Source organism: Canis aureus, chromosome 3 (genome assembly GCF_053574225.1).
Source record: "Canis aureus isolate CA01 chromosome 3, VMU_Caureus_v.1.0, whole genome shotgun sequence".
In the NCBI taxonomy this organism is placed as follows: domain Eukaryota; kingdom Metazoa; phylum Chordata; class Mammalia; order Carnivora; family Canidae; genus Canis; species Canis aureus.
The window spans coordinates 60,532,372-60,549,483 of record NC_135613.1 but is presented as its reverse complement, the minus strand read 5'-3'; the positions used below and the strand labels follow the sequence as shown (position 1 = coordinate 60,549,483).

At 37.7% G+C, this 17,112-nt stretch overlaps 1 protein-coding gene across 9 annotated transcripts in view; it reads right to left on the bottom strand.

Moving 5' to 3' along the window:
• The window catches only part of DYNC2H1 (dynein cytoplasmic 2 heavy chain 1), a 339,457-nt gene that overhangs the window by 246,174 nt on the left and 76,171 nt on the right, over window positions 1-17,112 (bottom strand). For all 9 annotated transcript variants that reach the window (XR_013376718.1, XM_077893274.1, XM_077893273.1 and 6 more), the window contains exons 46-52: window positions 16,502-16,604; window positions 15,789-15,956; window positions 10,754-10,884; window positions 9,244-9,492; window positions 8,640-8,748; window positions 5,081-5,194; window positions 3,879-4,021 (exon numbers count right to left, since the gene is read on the bottom strand). Coding sequence is in view for 8 of the 9 variants with exons in the window: in XM_077893274.1 (XP_077749400.1) it covers window positions 3,879-4,021; window positions 5,081-5,194; window positions 8,640-8,748; window positions 9,244-9,492; window positions 10,754-10,884; window positions 15,789-15,956; window positions 16,502-16,604 (1,017 nt within the window). In the remaining variant the exon portion in view is untranslated. The remainder of the gene's footprint in view (window positions 1-3,878; window positions 4,022-5,080; window positions 5,195-8,639; window positions 8,749-9,243; window positions 9,493-10,753; window positions 10,885-15,788; window positions 15,957-16,501; window positions 16,605-17,112) is intronic.

Sequence of the window (17,112 nt, the reverse complement as noted above, 5' to 3'; positions counted from 1 at the left end):
TTCAAACCACAACTTAGTATGAAAAAGTTCAAATAAACCCAGTGTCAGAGGTTAAAAAAAAAATTCTAGGTGTATTACCAGTCTAAGAAAAATAAGGAATATATCCATCTTCAGAAGACATTATTCCCTAGACAAGATTTTGACATACAACAACCATTAATTGACTGCAAATTGGTGATAACACCTCACTTGAAAAATGATTAGACCATGTGAAATGAGGGCGATCCCGGTTTAGACTGAATTAGAAAATAATCACAAGTACCATTTAAAGTCATTCAACGAGAAAAATAAAAAGTTTTATTTGACATCTTTGCATAAAGGGATAGTAAAGATTCTAAGCTTTCTTGAGAAATAACTAAAAGTAAATGAAAGTAATTCCACAACCGGAAATTAACAATTTCACAATTGATAATCCTACAAACTATCTGTTGTCAGGCTACTGCTAGGTTTTTACCACTATCAGAAATAAGAAAATCAAGTTTCAAAAACATATTATTATGATGAAAAGTATGACAGTCTAATAAGAGTACTAATTTAAATATACAAAAAAAAAAGTAAAATATTCTTAGTTTCTTAAGAAAAAAATTATAGTAGAACTCTGACATTTTTGCAACAGGAAACACAAGTAATCTGGTGGGCAGGTCAAAGTCTCAATTTCAGAATCTCCCAGATTAAACACAATATCAAAAAAAAAAAAAATCAGACAAAAGACCCCTTTCACTGATGAAGAATCTGGAAGTGCCATGGTTCTTGACCACAGAGTATGTTTTTTTTTCCTCAAACATCTTCAATGATTTCTGTTAAAACACTTGAGCATCTGTAAGAATATTTTAAATTTATCCTTCCAAATCAATTGAAATTTTTTCTTAGGAAACTCGCTTTCTTTGAAATAGTCTACCCCTTATGTCAAGTAGTTTGATTGTGGTAAACATCTCACAACATATACATATACCAAAACATCACATTGTACACATTAAATATGTACAATTTGTATTTGTCAATTATATCTCAATAAAGCTTGGTGACAAAATAATGGTCTACCCCTATACACCACCGCCCATCAGCACAGTGCTCCTGGCTGGACTGGTCCCACTTCTTTTTACTTCCATTTCCCCACCCGAAATAAAAATGGCAAATTAATGCTCCTAATGCCTACTAATACCATCACCTCTCCTATTTATTGCCTCCTCCACCACCTTTTCCTCAGCCAATCACACCCTACCTCAAACTGTCACTAACGATAACTAAAATAATTCCATCATCTCACTCACAGATACCCCACTTACCCCCAGCTTGTCTCCTTTATAAGGTCAATCAGCCTCACGCTCCACCAAGACCTGCGATCTATTAACTGGAACATCTCCACACTGCCATTCACCATTCTCCCTATCATAATTCCTCAACTCTGTGGCCCTAACTCAATTGGTCATACTCAAGTAGCAAAGCCCCAATTCTGGCCAAATGCTGACCTTCCTGACTGCTACCTCACACCAACCTTTATGCCCCCCAGCCTTCATACCCCCCTTTCTCCTTAGCCTTCCTCTCTTTCACTCTTCCAAACTACTCTGTATATCTTCTTCCATCCCTCCAGGACTCCACAATTCTTCCCTCAGCTTTTCTCTCAACTCATCATCTTCCTTCCTTTTGCTGAGGAAACAGAAGCAGTCAGAAAACTGTCCAGCTCTTCCCATTACCATACTTGCCCACTTACTTGCACCTGGGCCTCTGTACTCCGCTTTCTTTGCCTTTGTAACGGATGCGGTTTCCCTTCTCCATGCAAAGGCCAGTCCCTAACCCCTCACTCGTGCACCAGTGACATGTTTCCCTGACTTTCAAATATTTTTGTTTCCTCTTTTGCATTCCCAACAGTACATGAACATACAATAGTATGTCCTATCTTAATTTTTTTTAATTTTTTAAAAAAAATTTTTAAAAGCATTATATTTACCTACTTCCTTCCTACTAATCCATTTCTCTCTTCTACTTTAACACAATTCCTCACAAGAGGTGACCACATTCACTCTCTCCAACCCTCTTCTTATTCATTCTGAACACATTCCAATATGGCAACCACTAACTAAAACCACTTTATCAGATCACGAATGACCTCCATGTTGCTGGAGCCAACAATCACCTCCGAGGCCTCATATATGTGCATGTGTACAGTTCATCATCCCTTACTACTATGAACACAGTCTTTTCTTGGCTTCTAGACTTGGCTTGTCTTCACGCTCTGCTGGTTTTCCTCTTTTTTCCCCAGCAGCTCCTTCTCAGTGTCCCTTGCTGTTCCCTCTTCTTCATGTCACTCTCTTAATGTTGAGGAGCCCCAGAGTTCAGTCTTTGAATCCCTTCCCCTTGCTGTTAATGCTCCTTCCTTGACAATGTCCTTCATTCTCGTCACTTTACATACTCCTATACTCTGATAATTCCCAATGTTTTATCCTGAATACCTGGCCTTTCTTTCCACCAAACTCCACTCTTCTATATCCAGATGCCTGCCTTCTCAGCCCTGCAACTTGGATGTCTGACATCTCTACTTAACACATCTAAGACCGAAGGCCTCATATCCTCCTCTTGAAATGCTTTCCTCAGTCTTCCCATTCTCTGCTGATAGACTCGAGCCAACATACTTGACAGTATCCTGGATCCTCATCTCCTTTTACAGCTCAGTACAATCTGTCAGCAAAATTCCGTTGTTTCTATAGTAACACATATCCAGAATCCAACCACTTGTCAGTGCCTCCACTACTCCTTCCCTAATATACACCATCCTTCTCTCTACTTGAATTCAACAGCTTGTAACTAATTCTACTCTTACCTTCTAGCCTCTATTCTCAACCTGGAAGCCAAAGTAATCCCATTACAACATTACAGCAGTTTTGTTTATAAACTTCCAAAGGTTCCCTCACCTGTTCCCAGGAAAAGCTAAAATCCTTAGAAAGGTCTATAAAGCCCCATCCTAACTGTTGTCCTCTTACTTCCCTGACCTCACACCCAACTACTCTCCCTTGGAATCACACTGTAACTGAAATGGCTTCTTGCTGACCCTCAGAATCACCAGGCATGCTGTCATCTCAGGATCTCCATGAAGAAAGCATTCAACCCCAGTGATCCCCCAAAACCATGTAAATTCCATGAGGTCAGGGACTTTTGTCTGCTTTTTCGCTGCTCTAACACCAACATACAGAACAGTGGCACACATTAGAGACCCAATTACTTCTTAGTGAAGCCTCTTGCTCATGTGGCTTCTTAAGACCAGAATGATTTTCCTGCCCTTTATCTACTTGCTGAAATCTAACTAAAATATCATCTCATCTGTAAAACCTTGTCTCTTATCCCTCTGATTCATGATAGGCAATAGTCTGTATCTCTATTACACAAAAATGGAAAAAAACAATGCTTGAGAATATAAACATCATTCAAAGAGACAATAGTGAAAAGTATTATTTATCAAACAAAGCAATGTAAGAGGCTTCCAGTTAGGATGGTACACACTTTAAACACATCCCCCTCCCAACACGTAGCACTGATAGATGTTTTTCAAAAGATTTCTTTTTTTTTTTAATTAAAAAAATGGCTAAAATTATTGCTGTGATGCTTCCATTTTAAGCTAGTCTAGGACAGGCTAATGAATAAAATTTTTTAAGTATAATAAATACCTCTGTAATCCTTAATTATGAACATAATCTTCAACATAATCTCCTTTAGTTCAACTCAACTAAAATGTCATACAAGAGCTAAAGAGAGGTTTTCAAACATCTATGTTCAGCGTCACAATTAAAGTAATATAACAAACACCAAAGCAAAGTCAGGAAAATATGTAACTTCAAAAAGAAAATATGCTACTTTTCATTTCCACACTTAAATGTGAAACTTACTTTCCTCATGCTGCTATCTGACCAACCCTCCATCCACAACACCTGGCATTTCTTATGCAAAGCTGGATTGCTCTCACAGTTTATTATGAAGTTTAAATTTGCAGAATCCATTATCAAGACAATATGCAAGTTTTGCTGAATTCCTAAAAAAAAAAAAAAATTATCATGGACATCACAAAAATAACAACTGGGGAAATCTATATATGGTCTGCTTCTATGAGTTTAAAATTTTCTAAAATGAAATGGTACAGCCATTAAACAATATTATAGTTATTTTTATAGTACTGGTGTGCATGTGTGCACACGTATGTCTGCGCTTGTACATGCATCTGTGTGTGCATGTGTGTGTGTGCATATGCTAAGAGAAAAGACACAGATGGAATCCAGAAGAGGTAAGTGTCATCAACACACTGCTGTTTTGTGTGTTCCTCCTCAAATGTGATACTGGATTCTACCTGGCAATTTTTCTTTCAAGGATTTTGGTTTCAATATTCACAAGCAAACTGATCTCCAATTTTCCTTTAGGAGAAATGTATTTTTCCTGTTTCAATATCAGTATTATTTTCCCTTCATAAAAAGGAATCTGGAAACTTTGCTTCAACTTCCTGTGTTCTGAAATGTCTCTAACAACATTGGGAGGATGTGTTTCTTAGACATGTGGTAGTTTCCTTGTGAATTTAAGGGGGGGGGGTAGCTCTTTAACCACTTTCTCTATGTCAACAATAGATGTTCTCTTAGGGACAAAAAGGAGAGAAGTGTAGCAGTAATGTTGGGATGGTATCATTAGTGCCTAATAGTCACTTCTTCCATGTTAGGTATTTGCAGTGCACATAAAGCTGCTTCTGTGATCAAAGAGAGTTGTTGAGCCAGAAGAAACTATAGAGTCTGGCAAAACTGAAACAGTTCAATAATCTTCTGAGACAGGGCGTTCTAAACACTAGTTTTAACATGTGAAAACAAAGGCAGCAAAGTAAATATTCCAAGGAACATTCAAACACTTTCATCCTTCCCTCTTGCTAAAATTGTTAACATGCTTTTACTACAGGTTAGCTTTCCAAAGCACCATAAAAAAGAATAAAATTACCAAATAGACCCAAGATTTAAGATAATTCTGCAACCTAATTAGAAAATATAGCAAATTAGATGGTATTTATTTCACATGAACCAGAGTTTGAATTGATGGATTCAATATAGTTACTTACTGTATGTAAAGTAATTGAAGACAGGTCCAAAAAAACCATCCTGAGAAGCTTCATCTTTAAGAGGCAACAGCAAAGGCTCCAATTCTTCGAGGGTATAAAGTCCAGGAACTTCACCTATGGAACATGGTGCTTCTTGTGAATTTTAGCCACATCACCCTAATTCAAACACTTTTTAGGTCCCCAATACTTTTTCTACTTTTTGTCAGTCTCCTCTTACTCAGCCTCTTTCCAAAAATCCTATCACAACCCTATCATATTACTCACAAATTTACCTCTGTCGCCTTCATTTGATAAAACTCAAACTCCTAAGCAAGCCATGAATGACAGGAGGTCATTTAACCGCGCACCTGTCTTTCCAGTTTCTCTCTACCCCTCCACATAAGACCTCGTATTCCAGCCTCAGTGAACATCTTCCTGTTCCATAAATATAATAGAATACTCCTCCTTCCTGGGATTTATACGCGCAGTCTTCCTCTGACCTCTACCTCCCCCCAAGAATGACCATCGACCCTGAGACACTGCTGTGCTGACTGCCACACCCAGGAGCCTCTACTGACTGCCTGTGCACTGAGGAAAGCACTCTTTCTCTTTCACACATCTAAACATATCACTGTTAAGCATTTATTGCATCAAGTAACCATAAATGAAGTCTTTTCCTTTCCTGCTCAGTTAGATTCTGAATTCCCAAGGGCCAAATATTTGATCAGGTTCAATATTAACCTTAGAACAAACTTAGCAAAGTATTTGGAGGATAAATATATATTAGATGAATGAATAAGTGAGCCTGTACAGAACTAGTCCGTGGCCTGCCACTCAGCAACAGAATGATGAAAGGCAAATCACAATGGATTAAGACTACAAGTATTTGATAGGGGCTGGACTATGTCTTATTCACCACTATAAATCCAGTATTTAGAACTGGGACTGGCACATAACAGGTCTGTTAGGCCAATATATTTAAAGGTTGCAAGAAACAGTAAGATTAAGTGAAAATCCTTATGCTACAACTCCAAGGTAGTGAATTCACAGAGGGCCTATCACAGCCTGATCCATGTTAGACCCAACTCAGAGGTGCCAGACCACTCCCCACCCACCAAGCTTGTCCATATTCAAACACACACACACAAACAAATCTGCTCTTTCTCTAAATTTTGGCCATACCAAGACACTTCTGATTCCTTAAATGTAGCAAAGAAAGCTAGCTCTATGTACATACTATCCACTATAGCAAGTATGAATTTGAATTCCTCTTTTCTGGCTGGAACCATGGAGGGTACAGAAGAGAAGAAGATGGAAGTTCCTGCTGTGCCAAAAACCCTTAATAAAAAGTAAATGAATTTCGCAGAGCTGAAGATCAAGCATCTGAGAAAAGTTTGCCCAAAAGATGCTTTGAAAGGCAAGGAGAAAACTTATCTATGAAAAAGGTGAGCATTCCCACAAGGAATATAGACAGATGTAGAAAATTGAGATTCGAATGATGAGGACTGCATTGAGAATGGTGAGAAAAGCTGGCAACTTCCATCTGTCTGTGGAACCCAAACTGGCATTTGTCATCAGATCAGAGGATCAACAGTGTGAGCCCAAAAGTTCAAAAGGTGTAGCAGCTTCTCCTTTGCCAGATCTTCAATGGCACCTTTGGTAAGCTCAACAAGGCTTCAGTGAACATGCTAAGGATTGTGGAACCATATACAGCATGAGGGGACCCAACCCTGAAGTCAGGGACTCTGATCTACAAGCATGGTTACAGCAAGATCAACAGGAAGATAACACAGATTGCCTGATCTCTTGGTAAATATGGCAACTTCTGCATGGAGGTCCGATTCACAAGATCTGTTGGACAATGTTTCAAAGAAGCAAACACCTTTTTATGGCCTGTCAAATTATCTTCTCTGTGTGAATGAAGAGAAGGACAACCCATTTTGTAGAAGGTGGAGATGCCGGCAACAGGGAAGACCAGATCAATAGGCTTATTGATGAACAAAGGTATCTACCATGATTATTTTTGTAATATAGTCAGTTAATAAACGACTACTTTCAAATGGAAAAAAAAGAATTTGAAATAGAAAAAAGGGACAAAGGCCTATTTTCTCTGAAAGTATTTTTCAAATACTTTTTTGCTAAAAATATTGGTAAAATTTAACTTACGAATTTTGCAGTTATAACTTGATAATAAAGGCCAATTTATCTTAAGAGAAAAACAATAATTACTACATTAATGCTTATTTGGACGTTTGCTTTCACAAACAAAACAAAAAACGAAAATCACAACAAAAAGCTGTCCATGTGGTGGACCAGTTTATTTCAGCCATAAGGAGCAGGCTCCACCTAGTGACAGCTGAGGCAGTACTGCAGGGATACACACCCTGAAAATCAACAGAGGTTCCCTGGAAGCCTCCACTCCCACTCCAGCACTGCCTCTGCAGGACTCGGGAATGGGAGACACATCAGCCACCTGCATGACGAGAGGCCCATCTGCAGTCATTTCAACACTGAAGTGTAGATACTTCATATTATAAATTACATGTTTTCTTCTATCATAGCTATTAAATTCTGAAGAAAAGACTACTTCATGTCAGAGCCCACTAACATGACACAAAACAAGCACTTACTAAAGATTTGGTATAACAGTAACATCATGGAAACTTGCTTTTAATAAGGTTTACTTTGTACTTAAATAACAAAATCATCTTGGTCAAGCTTAAAGCTAAGTTACCTCATATCAATTCTAACAGTGACTACTCATAAAAAGATCTGAATAAATCTCATGAATCCTCCAGAAAAGAAAGATATGGGAAACGGCAAGTGTCCTCTCCAGGAAACCACAAAAAAGGTCAGGTGGCTCAAGAGACAATTAAGAGCAAACCATGATTTGGGAAGCATGAGACCTCAGACTTTGACAATGTATCTGTACTTACATATCCATGTTCAGGCTATTATTCAACCATTCCTCTAATGGCGGACAATGAGGTTCTATCACATTTTTTATTATAAATTATACTATGTATTTCCCCGCATACTCATTCTATTATCTTGTAGATAGAAATTTCTCCACATAATAGAACTGCTGTGCTAAATAACACTGGCTGATAACTTTCCCAAAAGACTGTAACAGGCAACAGTCCCACCAAAAGTATAGGAGTCAGTTTTTCAGTACATTCACCGACATTAATCATCATTTTGGGGGGCACCTGAGTGTGCCAGTGAAGCATCTGCCTTCAGCTCAGGTCATAATCCCAGGGTCCTGGGATCAACCCCCACATCAGGTTCCATGCTCACTGGGGAGTCTGTTTCTCCTTCACCCTCTGCTCCTCCTCCTGCTCGTGCTCTCTCCCTTTCAAATCAAATCTTAAAAAAAAAATAATCATTTTTCTGTTCTTCAATGTCCTGATTTTATAAAAATGGGGTTTCTCAATTCTCCAGCTCCAAGTGTGTTTAACCCAATGTCCCTTTAGTAAAAGCTGATAGCACATATCCTCTGAAATGCAATTTTACACAAGGTAACATTACTTGAATAATCTTTACATTATTATTTTTCTTTGAATACAAATCATTCACTTGCCTGAAGACAAAAGGCTATTGATCATCTCCAAAAATGTGGGATGTACAAACTGGTAATCCTCCAGGAGTAAAACCACCTGCTGTGCTTCAATCCCGGCAAGATGCAGCACCTGCATAGTGAGAAGAGAGGACTGCATAACAATTCAATACACAGGGCTCAGTTTAAAACTTCCATTTGTTACGTTAAAAAAATATTTCTTTTCTCCCTTTTCTCTTTCTTTGTAATCAAAATTAAAAATCAAACTCCAGCCACATAGTTTGGAAAGTAAATCCAGTCCATGAACAAACAGGGAAAATGTTAATGATTTCACATCTAAGACAGATGATCACTTTTAAATACATCCACACATGTCCTATAGAAACTCTGTCCTTTCATCTTCCATGTCCACCTAAACTCTCATAATCCAGCGGAGCTAGAAATCCTAAGAAGCAGCTTTTTCCTATCTGTATATAAAATACAATTTTCTAATAATCATGGGGAAAATAATTATCAAAATTAAAGACACTGCTGTATCTGTCAGAGACATAATGGTCTCTGAAGGCATTGAGAATAACAACTAATTGTGATTTCAAACCAGATAAAGCAAAAGATTTGAGTGACTCACATGTTTGAGATCATTTTTGAACTGCTTCAGTTCATACCCTCTGGAAATCTTTGGAGAAAACAGCACTGCTCCATGCATATGACTGACCAAAGAAGTGATGGTCCGACGCCCGACACCACTGCGTCCCGCCAGGAGAAGGGAGCCTCCAGGGAAGCTCAGCACTCTGTCTATCCTAGACATATACTCCAGGACTTCTTGGAAAAGTAAAATATCTAAATTCTGGTTATCTCGTCCATAATGAATAAGGCCCTTTTTAAAAAAAATCACAAAGAATGTTTTATAATTAGTACACGCACCATTATGAAACAAAAATGTTAATCATCTAGATTAAGACTTTATTTTTGATGAGCTCTGCAAAAGGGGTTAAGTGACTGTATGTCATCTCATGCTCCACAGCCTAACCAGGAATCCAGCTCTTCCTATGAAGAAAGCTTGTGTGATACCAAACAGCTTCAAGGGCTCACAATAATCAGATACCTGTGGACACCATTAATATGAGTAAAACATAGTGAGAGATAGTAGGTTACTTAGAAAACCTTCAAAAACTCTCAAATTCGGGCTCCTTGCATGGAGCCTGCTTCTCCCTCTGCCTGTGTCTCTGCATCTCTCATGAATAAATAAATAAAATCTTTTTTAAAAAAACTCTCAAATTTTACTAGTTGCTTCAAATAAAATCTGTGTGCAAACCATAAAAAATAATTATATGAACTCTAGTAAATATGTACCACGTGGGGATGAATCCAAAACCCACATGTGGGCATTCTGCCCTACCAGGAACTGTGTGATAGTGTGAAGACAAGAGAAGGACAACTCAACTTCACATACTTAACAACTTCCAACATAACCAAACTTCACAATATCTGTTCCACTCATAGCATGAAAACTTTTGATATAAAATCCACACTCACTTCCACAGCAAATATTAATTTCAATCAATCATATATAATCAACATCAGCTGGGGGCCTGTGCAAGCTGTGCACTGGGACTTCCTCAGGCTGGGCCCAGGAGGCAGAATATGTTCTGGTTATCAAAGTGATTCTAATACTCACTAAACTTGGACACCAGTACTCTAGATGTTCTCTTCTGCCAACACGTACCTTGGCAATCTTACCCATATCTGTATGAGTATGCATGCATTTAGTTAGATCTACCACAACCAACTATATCCCACAAGAACCGGTTCTGCCTGTTGTATAATCTTCATCTGCCTTGAAAAGCTTACAATATTTCTTAAATGACTGTAATCATAAACAAATCCCAATTCAAACTCGATTCAAATTATACCTCTCTCTTTATTTTTAAAATTTATTTATTTGAGGGAGAGAATGAGTGAGAGAGGGAGAGAAGGAGCAGGGGGAAAGGGCAGATGGCAAAGGGAGCAGCAGACCCACCCCCACCCCCATGAGCAGGGAGCCCGATGCAGAACTCGATCCCAGGACTCTGAGATCATGACCTGAGCCAAAGGCAGACACTCCACTGACTGAGCCCCCCATGTACCCCAAGTTATACCTTTCTGATAACATCCTTGAGATCTGCAGAATTCAGTTTTCCAAGTGGTTTTCCATGGGGAGGCAGTGGCTGTCCTGGGGCTGCCCTTGCTCCAGAGTTGTGTCGGGCTCCCCAGGTAACATAGAAACTGTCTGCAGAGACAAAAGTATGTGCTGTTTGTGATGACAGCATCAGGAAATACATGGCTCATAAATTATTTTTTAGTTAATCAGTCCAAATAAGAATCATCCCCAGTAATGTGAAAATAAATCCCCCTATGGTGTGCCTGTAGTTAAGACACAGAGACCTTACATTGTGATGTCAAGCTGTCCCTGCAAAGTAACTGGTGGTGTCAGCACGCTCCATCTCTCTCCCCAAATGAAGTATCCTCCTCCTACTTCCCCCACTACTCTCCTTTTGCCGCTTCTCCCTACTTCCCTCTCCTTCTCCACAATCTCCATATAAAATTGGCAACTGAAACTGAAAACTCTCTCTGAGAAAGAACACAGATTTATGAATACCATCAGGAGCCTTAATTTTGAAATAAAGGACAAATTAACTGAATTTTAATTAGAAAATAAACCCCCACACACACTTTCCTTAAATTTATCGACAGCAGCATCCCTGTAACAAGGATCATCTGTGGATGATCTTGGTCGGTCGGGAGACTCCACGAAGTGTCCTCCTCACCACATGCTCTGCTCAAGGGCAGCTTTAGCTTCATGCTCTTCTCTGTTCCCTGGCCACTGCTTTCCCTATACAACCAAACTTGTACTTTGGAACAACACTGCCAGAACTGCCAAGTCCAAATCCCCATCACGGTCCCTGCCCCATCATGACCTGGTACGCTTCTGACACTTGTATCCTCAGGTCTGTAGGACCAAACAAATCAAGCCACAACCACTACTCCTCAGTTTTCTGCTTATCCCTCTTGCTTTTATTTTCCCTGGGGTCTAAATTCAGTCCATTATTCTTTAATCCTAAACACTCGCCTTGAATTACTGAATCTTATTCTGTGGATTAAATTATCAACTACTTATATACCAAAACCTATTCACCTATTGGCAAGCCTCCCAAGCTCTAGTGTGGTCCCATACCTACCCTACAGACATACAATGAACACATAATGCTCATTCATTCAACACTCACCCGCCACACACCTGTGTCTGAGCACCACACTTCCTGTTAGAGAGAAGTAGTAGGAGAGAGGTGACTGCCGCCCTCACTAGTGCTACCACTCCCATGTTGCAGAGCTTCCCACTGCCTAAGAAGAAACAGCCAAACCCCCATCACGGCCCTTCGCAATCCACTCCACATATTCTTCCCTTGACTAGAAAGCCCTTCCCCTCTTGTTCACCTGATACAGCCATTCTTTAAGACACTATCATCACTCAAAAAATCTTAAATCTTAATTGTTCATCTAACAAAATATTTACAGGACTTAGAACACTGAACACTAGACAACTGATGAAAGAAAGCAAGAAATATCTGTGGACAGATATGTCATGTTCATGGATTGGAAGACTTGACGTAATGAAGATGTCAATTCTTCCACAACCAATAGAGTTAGTGCAATTTCTATCCAAGGCTTGGCAACATTATTTACAGATAGGATTATTCTAAAATATATAGAGAAAGGCCAAAGGAACTTAAATAGCTAAAATAATTTTTAAAAAGAAGAAGAAAGTAGAAGAAATCAGTCTACCCAATTTCAAGACTTATGTAGCTAAAGTAATCAAAACAGGGTGGTACTGGTGGAAAGACAGACATATAATTGATGGAACAGAACAGAGAACCTAAAAATATATTCATACAACAATTTTCAACTCAAGGAAAAGAAGTTCCCTTTTCAATAAATGGCACTGGACCAAGTGGACATCCACTTGCAAAGAAAGTGACCCCATGTCTCACTTTTTATACATAAATTAACTCAAAGTGGACCACTGACTTAAAACATAAAACTATAAAACTTTTAGGAAAGAATGTAGGAGAAAAGCTTCAAGAACTAGGACTAAATAGAGTTCTTAAACTTGACACCAATAGATCCTTAAAAAAAAAAAATACTAACTTGTACTTGATAAAATATTTACCTGTGGGAGATCCTATTAAAAGGATGAAGAGATAAGCAACAGAGTGGAAGAGTATATTTGCAAACCATGTATTTAACAAAAAACTAGTATCTATAGTATATAAAGAACTCTCAAAACTCAATAAAAGATAAACCATCCAATTAGAAAATGAGCAAGATACACAAAGAGATATCACACTTTAAAGGACTTAGAGATAGCAAGCGAGCACACAAAAAGCTCACTAGCTGTCAGCAAAATGCAAAATAAAACCACAATGACCAATCAATACATAATTATCAGAGTGACTAAAATAAAAAAGAATGACAACAAATACTGGTAAGTATGCAGAGCAAATGGATTATGCACATATTGCTGATGGGAATGTAAAATGATACAGCCATTCTAGAAGAGCATAGCAGTGTGTTTTAAAACCAAGCACAGAAGTACATTACATCACTGCAATTGCACTCCTGAGCATTTATCCCAGAAAAACAAAAATTTATGTTCACACAAAAATCTCTACATAAACTGCTTATAGCAGTTTTCCTCCTAATAGTCAAAGACTGAAAATAACCCAGATGCTCTTCAACAAGTAAATAGTTCAAGAAATGGTAGTATATCTGAATACCCACTCTTCAATAAAAAGGAACAGGGGTGCCTAGGTGGCTAAGTGGTTGAGCCTTTGGCTCAGGTCATGATCCCAGGATTGTGGGATCAAGTTCTGCATTGGGCTCCCCAAAGGGATCCTGCTTCTCCCTGTGCCTATGTCTCTGCTTCTCTGCTTCTCTCATGAATAAATAAAATCTTAAAAAATAAAAATAAAAAGGAACAAACTACTGAAACTCACAGCCACCTGTGTATAACTCCAGGAACTATTCTGAATGAAAATAATATTCTTGAAATGGCAAGATGAAATACAGAACAGACTGGTGGTTTGTAGAGGAGTGGCTATGGCTATAGAAGGGCAGCAGGATAGATCTATGTGGTGATAGCCTGTGTACTAACAGTATCAATGTCAATATCCTGGTTGTTATGCTCCACCATAATTTTTCTAGGTGTTACCATTAGGAGAAACCAAGTAAGAAGTACATGTACTCTGTATGAATTCTTACAACCATATGTTAATGTATAATTATGGCAAAACAAAAAATTCATTTGTTTATTTCTATGTAACTCCTTCAAACCAAATTAGCTCTTCTACAAACCTAGTATCTAGCATTTACCCCAAATATGTTCAGAAAAGTTATATTAATTGTAAAACACTTCACATTCTATTAGAATTACCAGTTTAACCATCTACTTACACAAATTTTCATGGCATCCAAACACATTAACAATAGTTATCTTTGTAAGCAAGGGCTTCATATCTGTATCTGCCACTGGATTACATGTTTCTTGAGCATAAGAATGTATCTAGCTTATTTTTAAGTCTTCCAAGATTACATTTTTTCTTAATAAATTAATATTCCACTATTGAAAATCATATTTGCCCGGGTATGACATATATCAAAACCTGTATTTTTAAAAAATGCAACCTTTCCTTGAAAAGTAAAATGGTGAAGAGAAAAAAAGCATGTATTTATTGAGTCCTATAAAGGAGACCTCAAAGATAACAAATTCTAGCGAATTCAGGTACCCAATCAGTCACTGACACTATCTAATGCCCCAAAAATATGCTACCTTCTTGCAAGAAGAAAGACTATTCAGGCAATTCTCAGACTGAGAAAGATGGTGCCATTTAAGAAATGAAAGCTGTCCACACTAAAGCCAGCAAAGCTACAGGCCACACTGGCAAACCCTCACTCAGAACCAAGCCCACTCTGAACTATGGCCAAGGCTCTCTAGCATTTCATCCCACTTCAGCTTCTTCATCTCATTTCCCAATTCTGAAACTCAAGCAGGACCTAGAAAACTCCTGTCAATCTCAACATCTTTCTCACCTTCAAGATTCCTTTGTCCTATGCAACTTATGACGCTGCAGCCAATATCAAATCTGACAGCACACAACAGACAGAATAAACTATATGAAATATTTGTGAAGCCTACTTTCTGATAGAACAGAAACTCGGGACGCCTGGGTGGCTCAGCAGTTGAGTGTAATATAAATAATAGTGAAAGGGAATATAAGGGAAGGGAGAAGAAATGTGTGGGAAATATCAGAAAGGGAGACAGAACATAAAGACTCCTAACTCTGGGAAACGAACTAGGGGTGGTGGAAGGGAAGGAGGGCGGGGGGTGGGGGTGAGTGGGTGACGGGCACTGAGGGGGACACTTGACGGGATGAGCACTGGGTGTTATTCTGTATGTTGGTAAATTGAACACCAATAAAAAATTAATTTATTAAAAAAAAAGAACAGAAACTCATTTTGCAGCTTGAGAGCGGTTTAAGAAATACTTCCATGTTACAGTCTTGTATCAAAAGTCCTTTTGCCATGATGGTTTTCATATTACATGCACTACTTCCACAGCAGTTTTCAAAAGGCCAGCTGGTTGTTAAGTGGTAATAGTTGCAAATGCAACAAAGCTGCTTTGAATGAGTGGTGCTATGCTTTATTTGTCACAACAGTGGGTGAAGCTGGTGACAAGAGTACATAAGAAGTTCTATCCTAATGATATTATTTACTCTCAAGCAAAAATTAATTATAATTGAATATGGATTTTCCCAATGATCTTTAAATTTCACACACATACAGCTTAAAAAAAAACCTTTATTAGTAAAAATCCCTCAGGAAACATAATTTTGAATTGCAGATATAAAACCCTATGGCCTGAATCCAAGAAAACAATTATGGTCACTATATTTTATTCAGAACATAATTACTGAAATCTAGCAAAAAGTAAAGAGCAGCCCTTAAAGTAACAACAATATTAAAATTACCCAAACCTCTTATTTGCACAGAAATATGAAATCATGCTATTAGTAAGAAAAATAAGTTTACAGTTCTCATAGGATTTATATATTTACATAAACTCCGTAACTATATTACCTGCCATATTGTCTAATATATCTGAGCCCCAATCTCCTTGAAACACTGAGGTTAAAATGTTGTCAAATAAATGAAGTTCCTTTGCACCAACAATTTTATCACGAAATAAGCGCCGTGCTTCATAAGCTACGATTTCTAATACATAATCTAGAGGATGATTTGAGGATCCTAAAAAAGACAACATTTTCTTTAGTTGTAATAAAATTCAAACAACTTGTAGACGGTCTGTTTCAACATAATACCAGAAAGAAACAGAGAATAAGAATCTGCACACTGTCAGAATGGCATCAGATAAACACAAGAAAAGGGAAAAAAGGGAAAATTTAATGTGTTAAGTTTGTAAGTTGTTTAATTTAAAGGATATATTAAGCATTATTATCTCTAGTTGCTCAATATTTATTCCAAAAAGCATATTAAACATGAATAATGATTTTATTTTTCCCCAAATCAAATTTTAACAGTGACAATCATAAATGGTTTAGAAGAAAAAACACATTGCTATAGTTTTAATATTAAGGTTTAAATTTAATACTAGTATTTAAATTTAATATATTTTAATTCTAATTTTTAAGCTACTATAACCAATTACAATACTCATTTAATATACCTATTACAAATAAAATAGACAATGCATGCACACGTGCACACACACACATACACACACAGTGGCATTCCAAAGAGAAGCAATTTGAAATCATGAAAGCAAAACTTACCTCCTTCTAAATCGTATCTGAATAAGCCAAGAACCCATTGGGTAAGGATGCAAGGAGTAAAGAAATAATGACTATAATCATCAACTGTAAATTTGGCTCGTACCTGAAAAAGAAAATACCGTAAACTGTCTACTTTATATATATATTTATAATGTATTTCCAAATGTAAAATGCTATAAATTTTTCAGTTACCACAGATTCACAGGAATGCCCAATTTCTACCAGTGAATAGAAACTGTATTTCAATAGAACTGATTTCCTTAGTTATACATTTTATCCATTTAAAAACACTAAGAGGGGTTGTTCATAGGCTTCAACAAACTGCCAAATCTGTCCAATAAAAAAATGAAATAAAAGGTTAAAAAGCCTGCTAAGCAGAAGAATTCAAGGAAGATGAACCCGAGCTTTATAAACATTGGTTGCAATTCCAAGGTACTCACAGGGCTAGGGAAGATATGTTTCCTAGTAGTAGGAGCTACAGAGCTATCTTGTATTCAGAAAGTCACTGAATTTCTAATGAACCAAAGTGCTAGTCCTTGCTATATAACCAGTGAGAGTCTATGCCTTCCTCTGCATGGACAGGACTGTTGTTCTCATTCTGGCCTTGATCA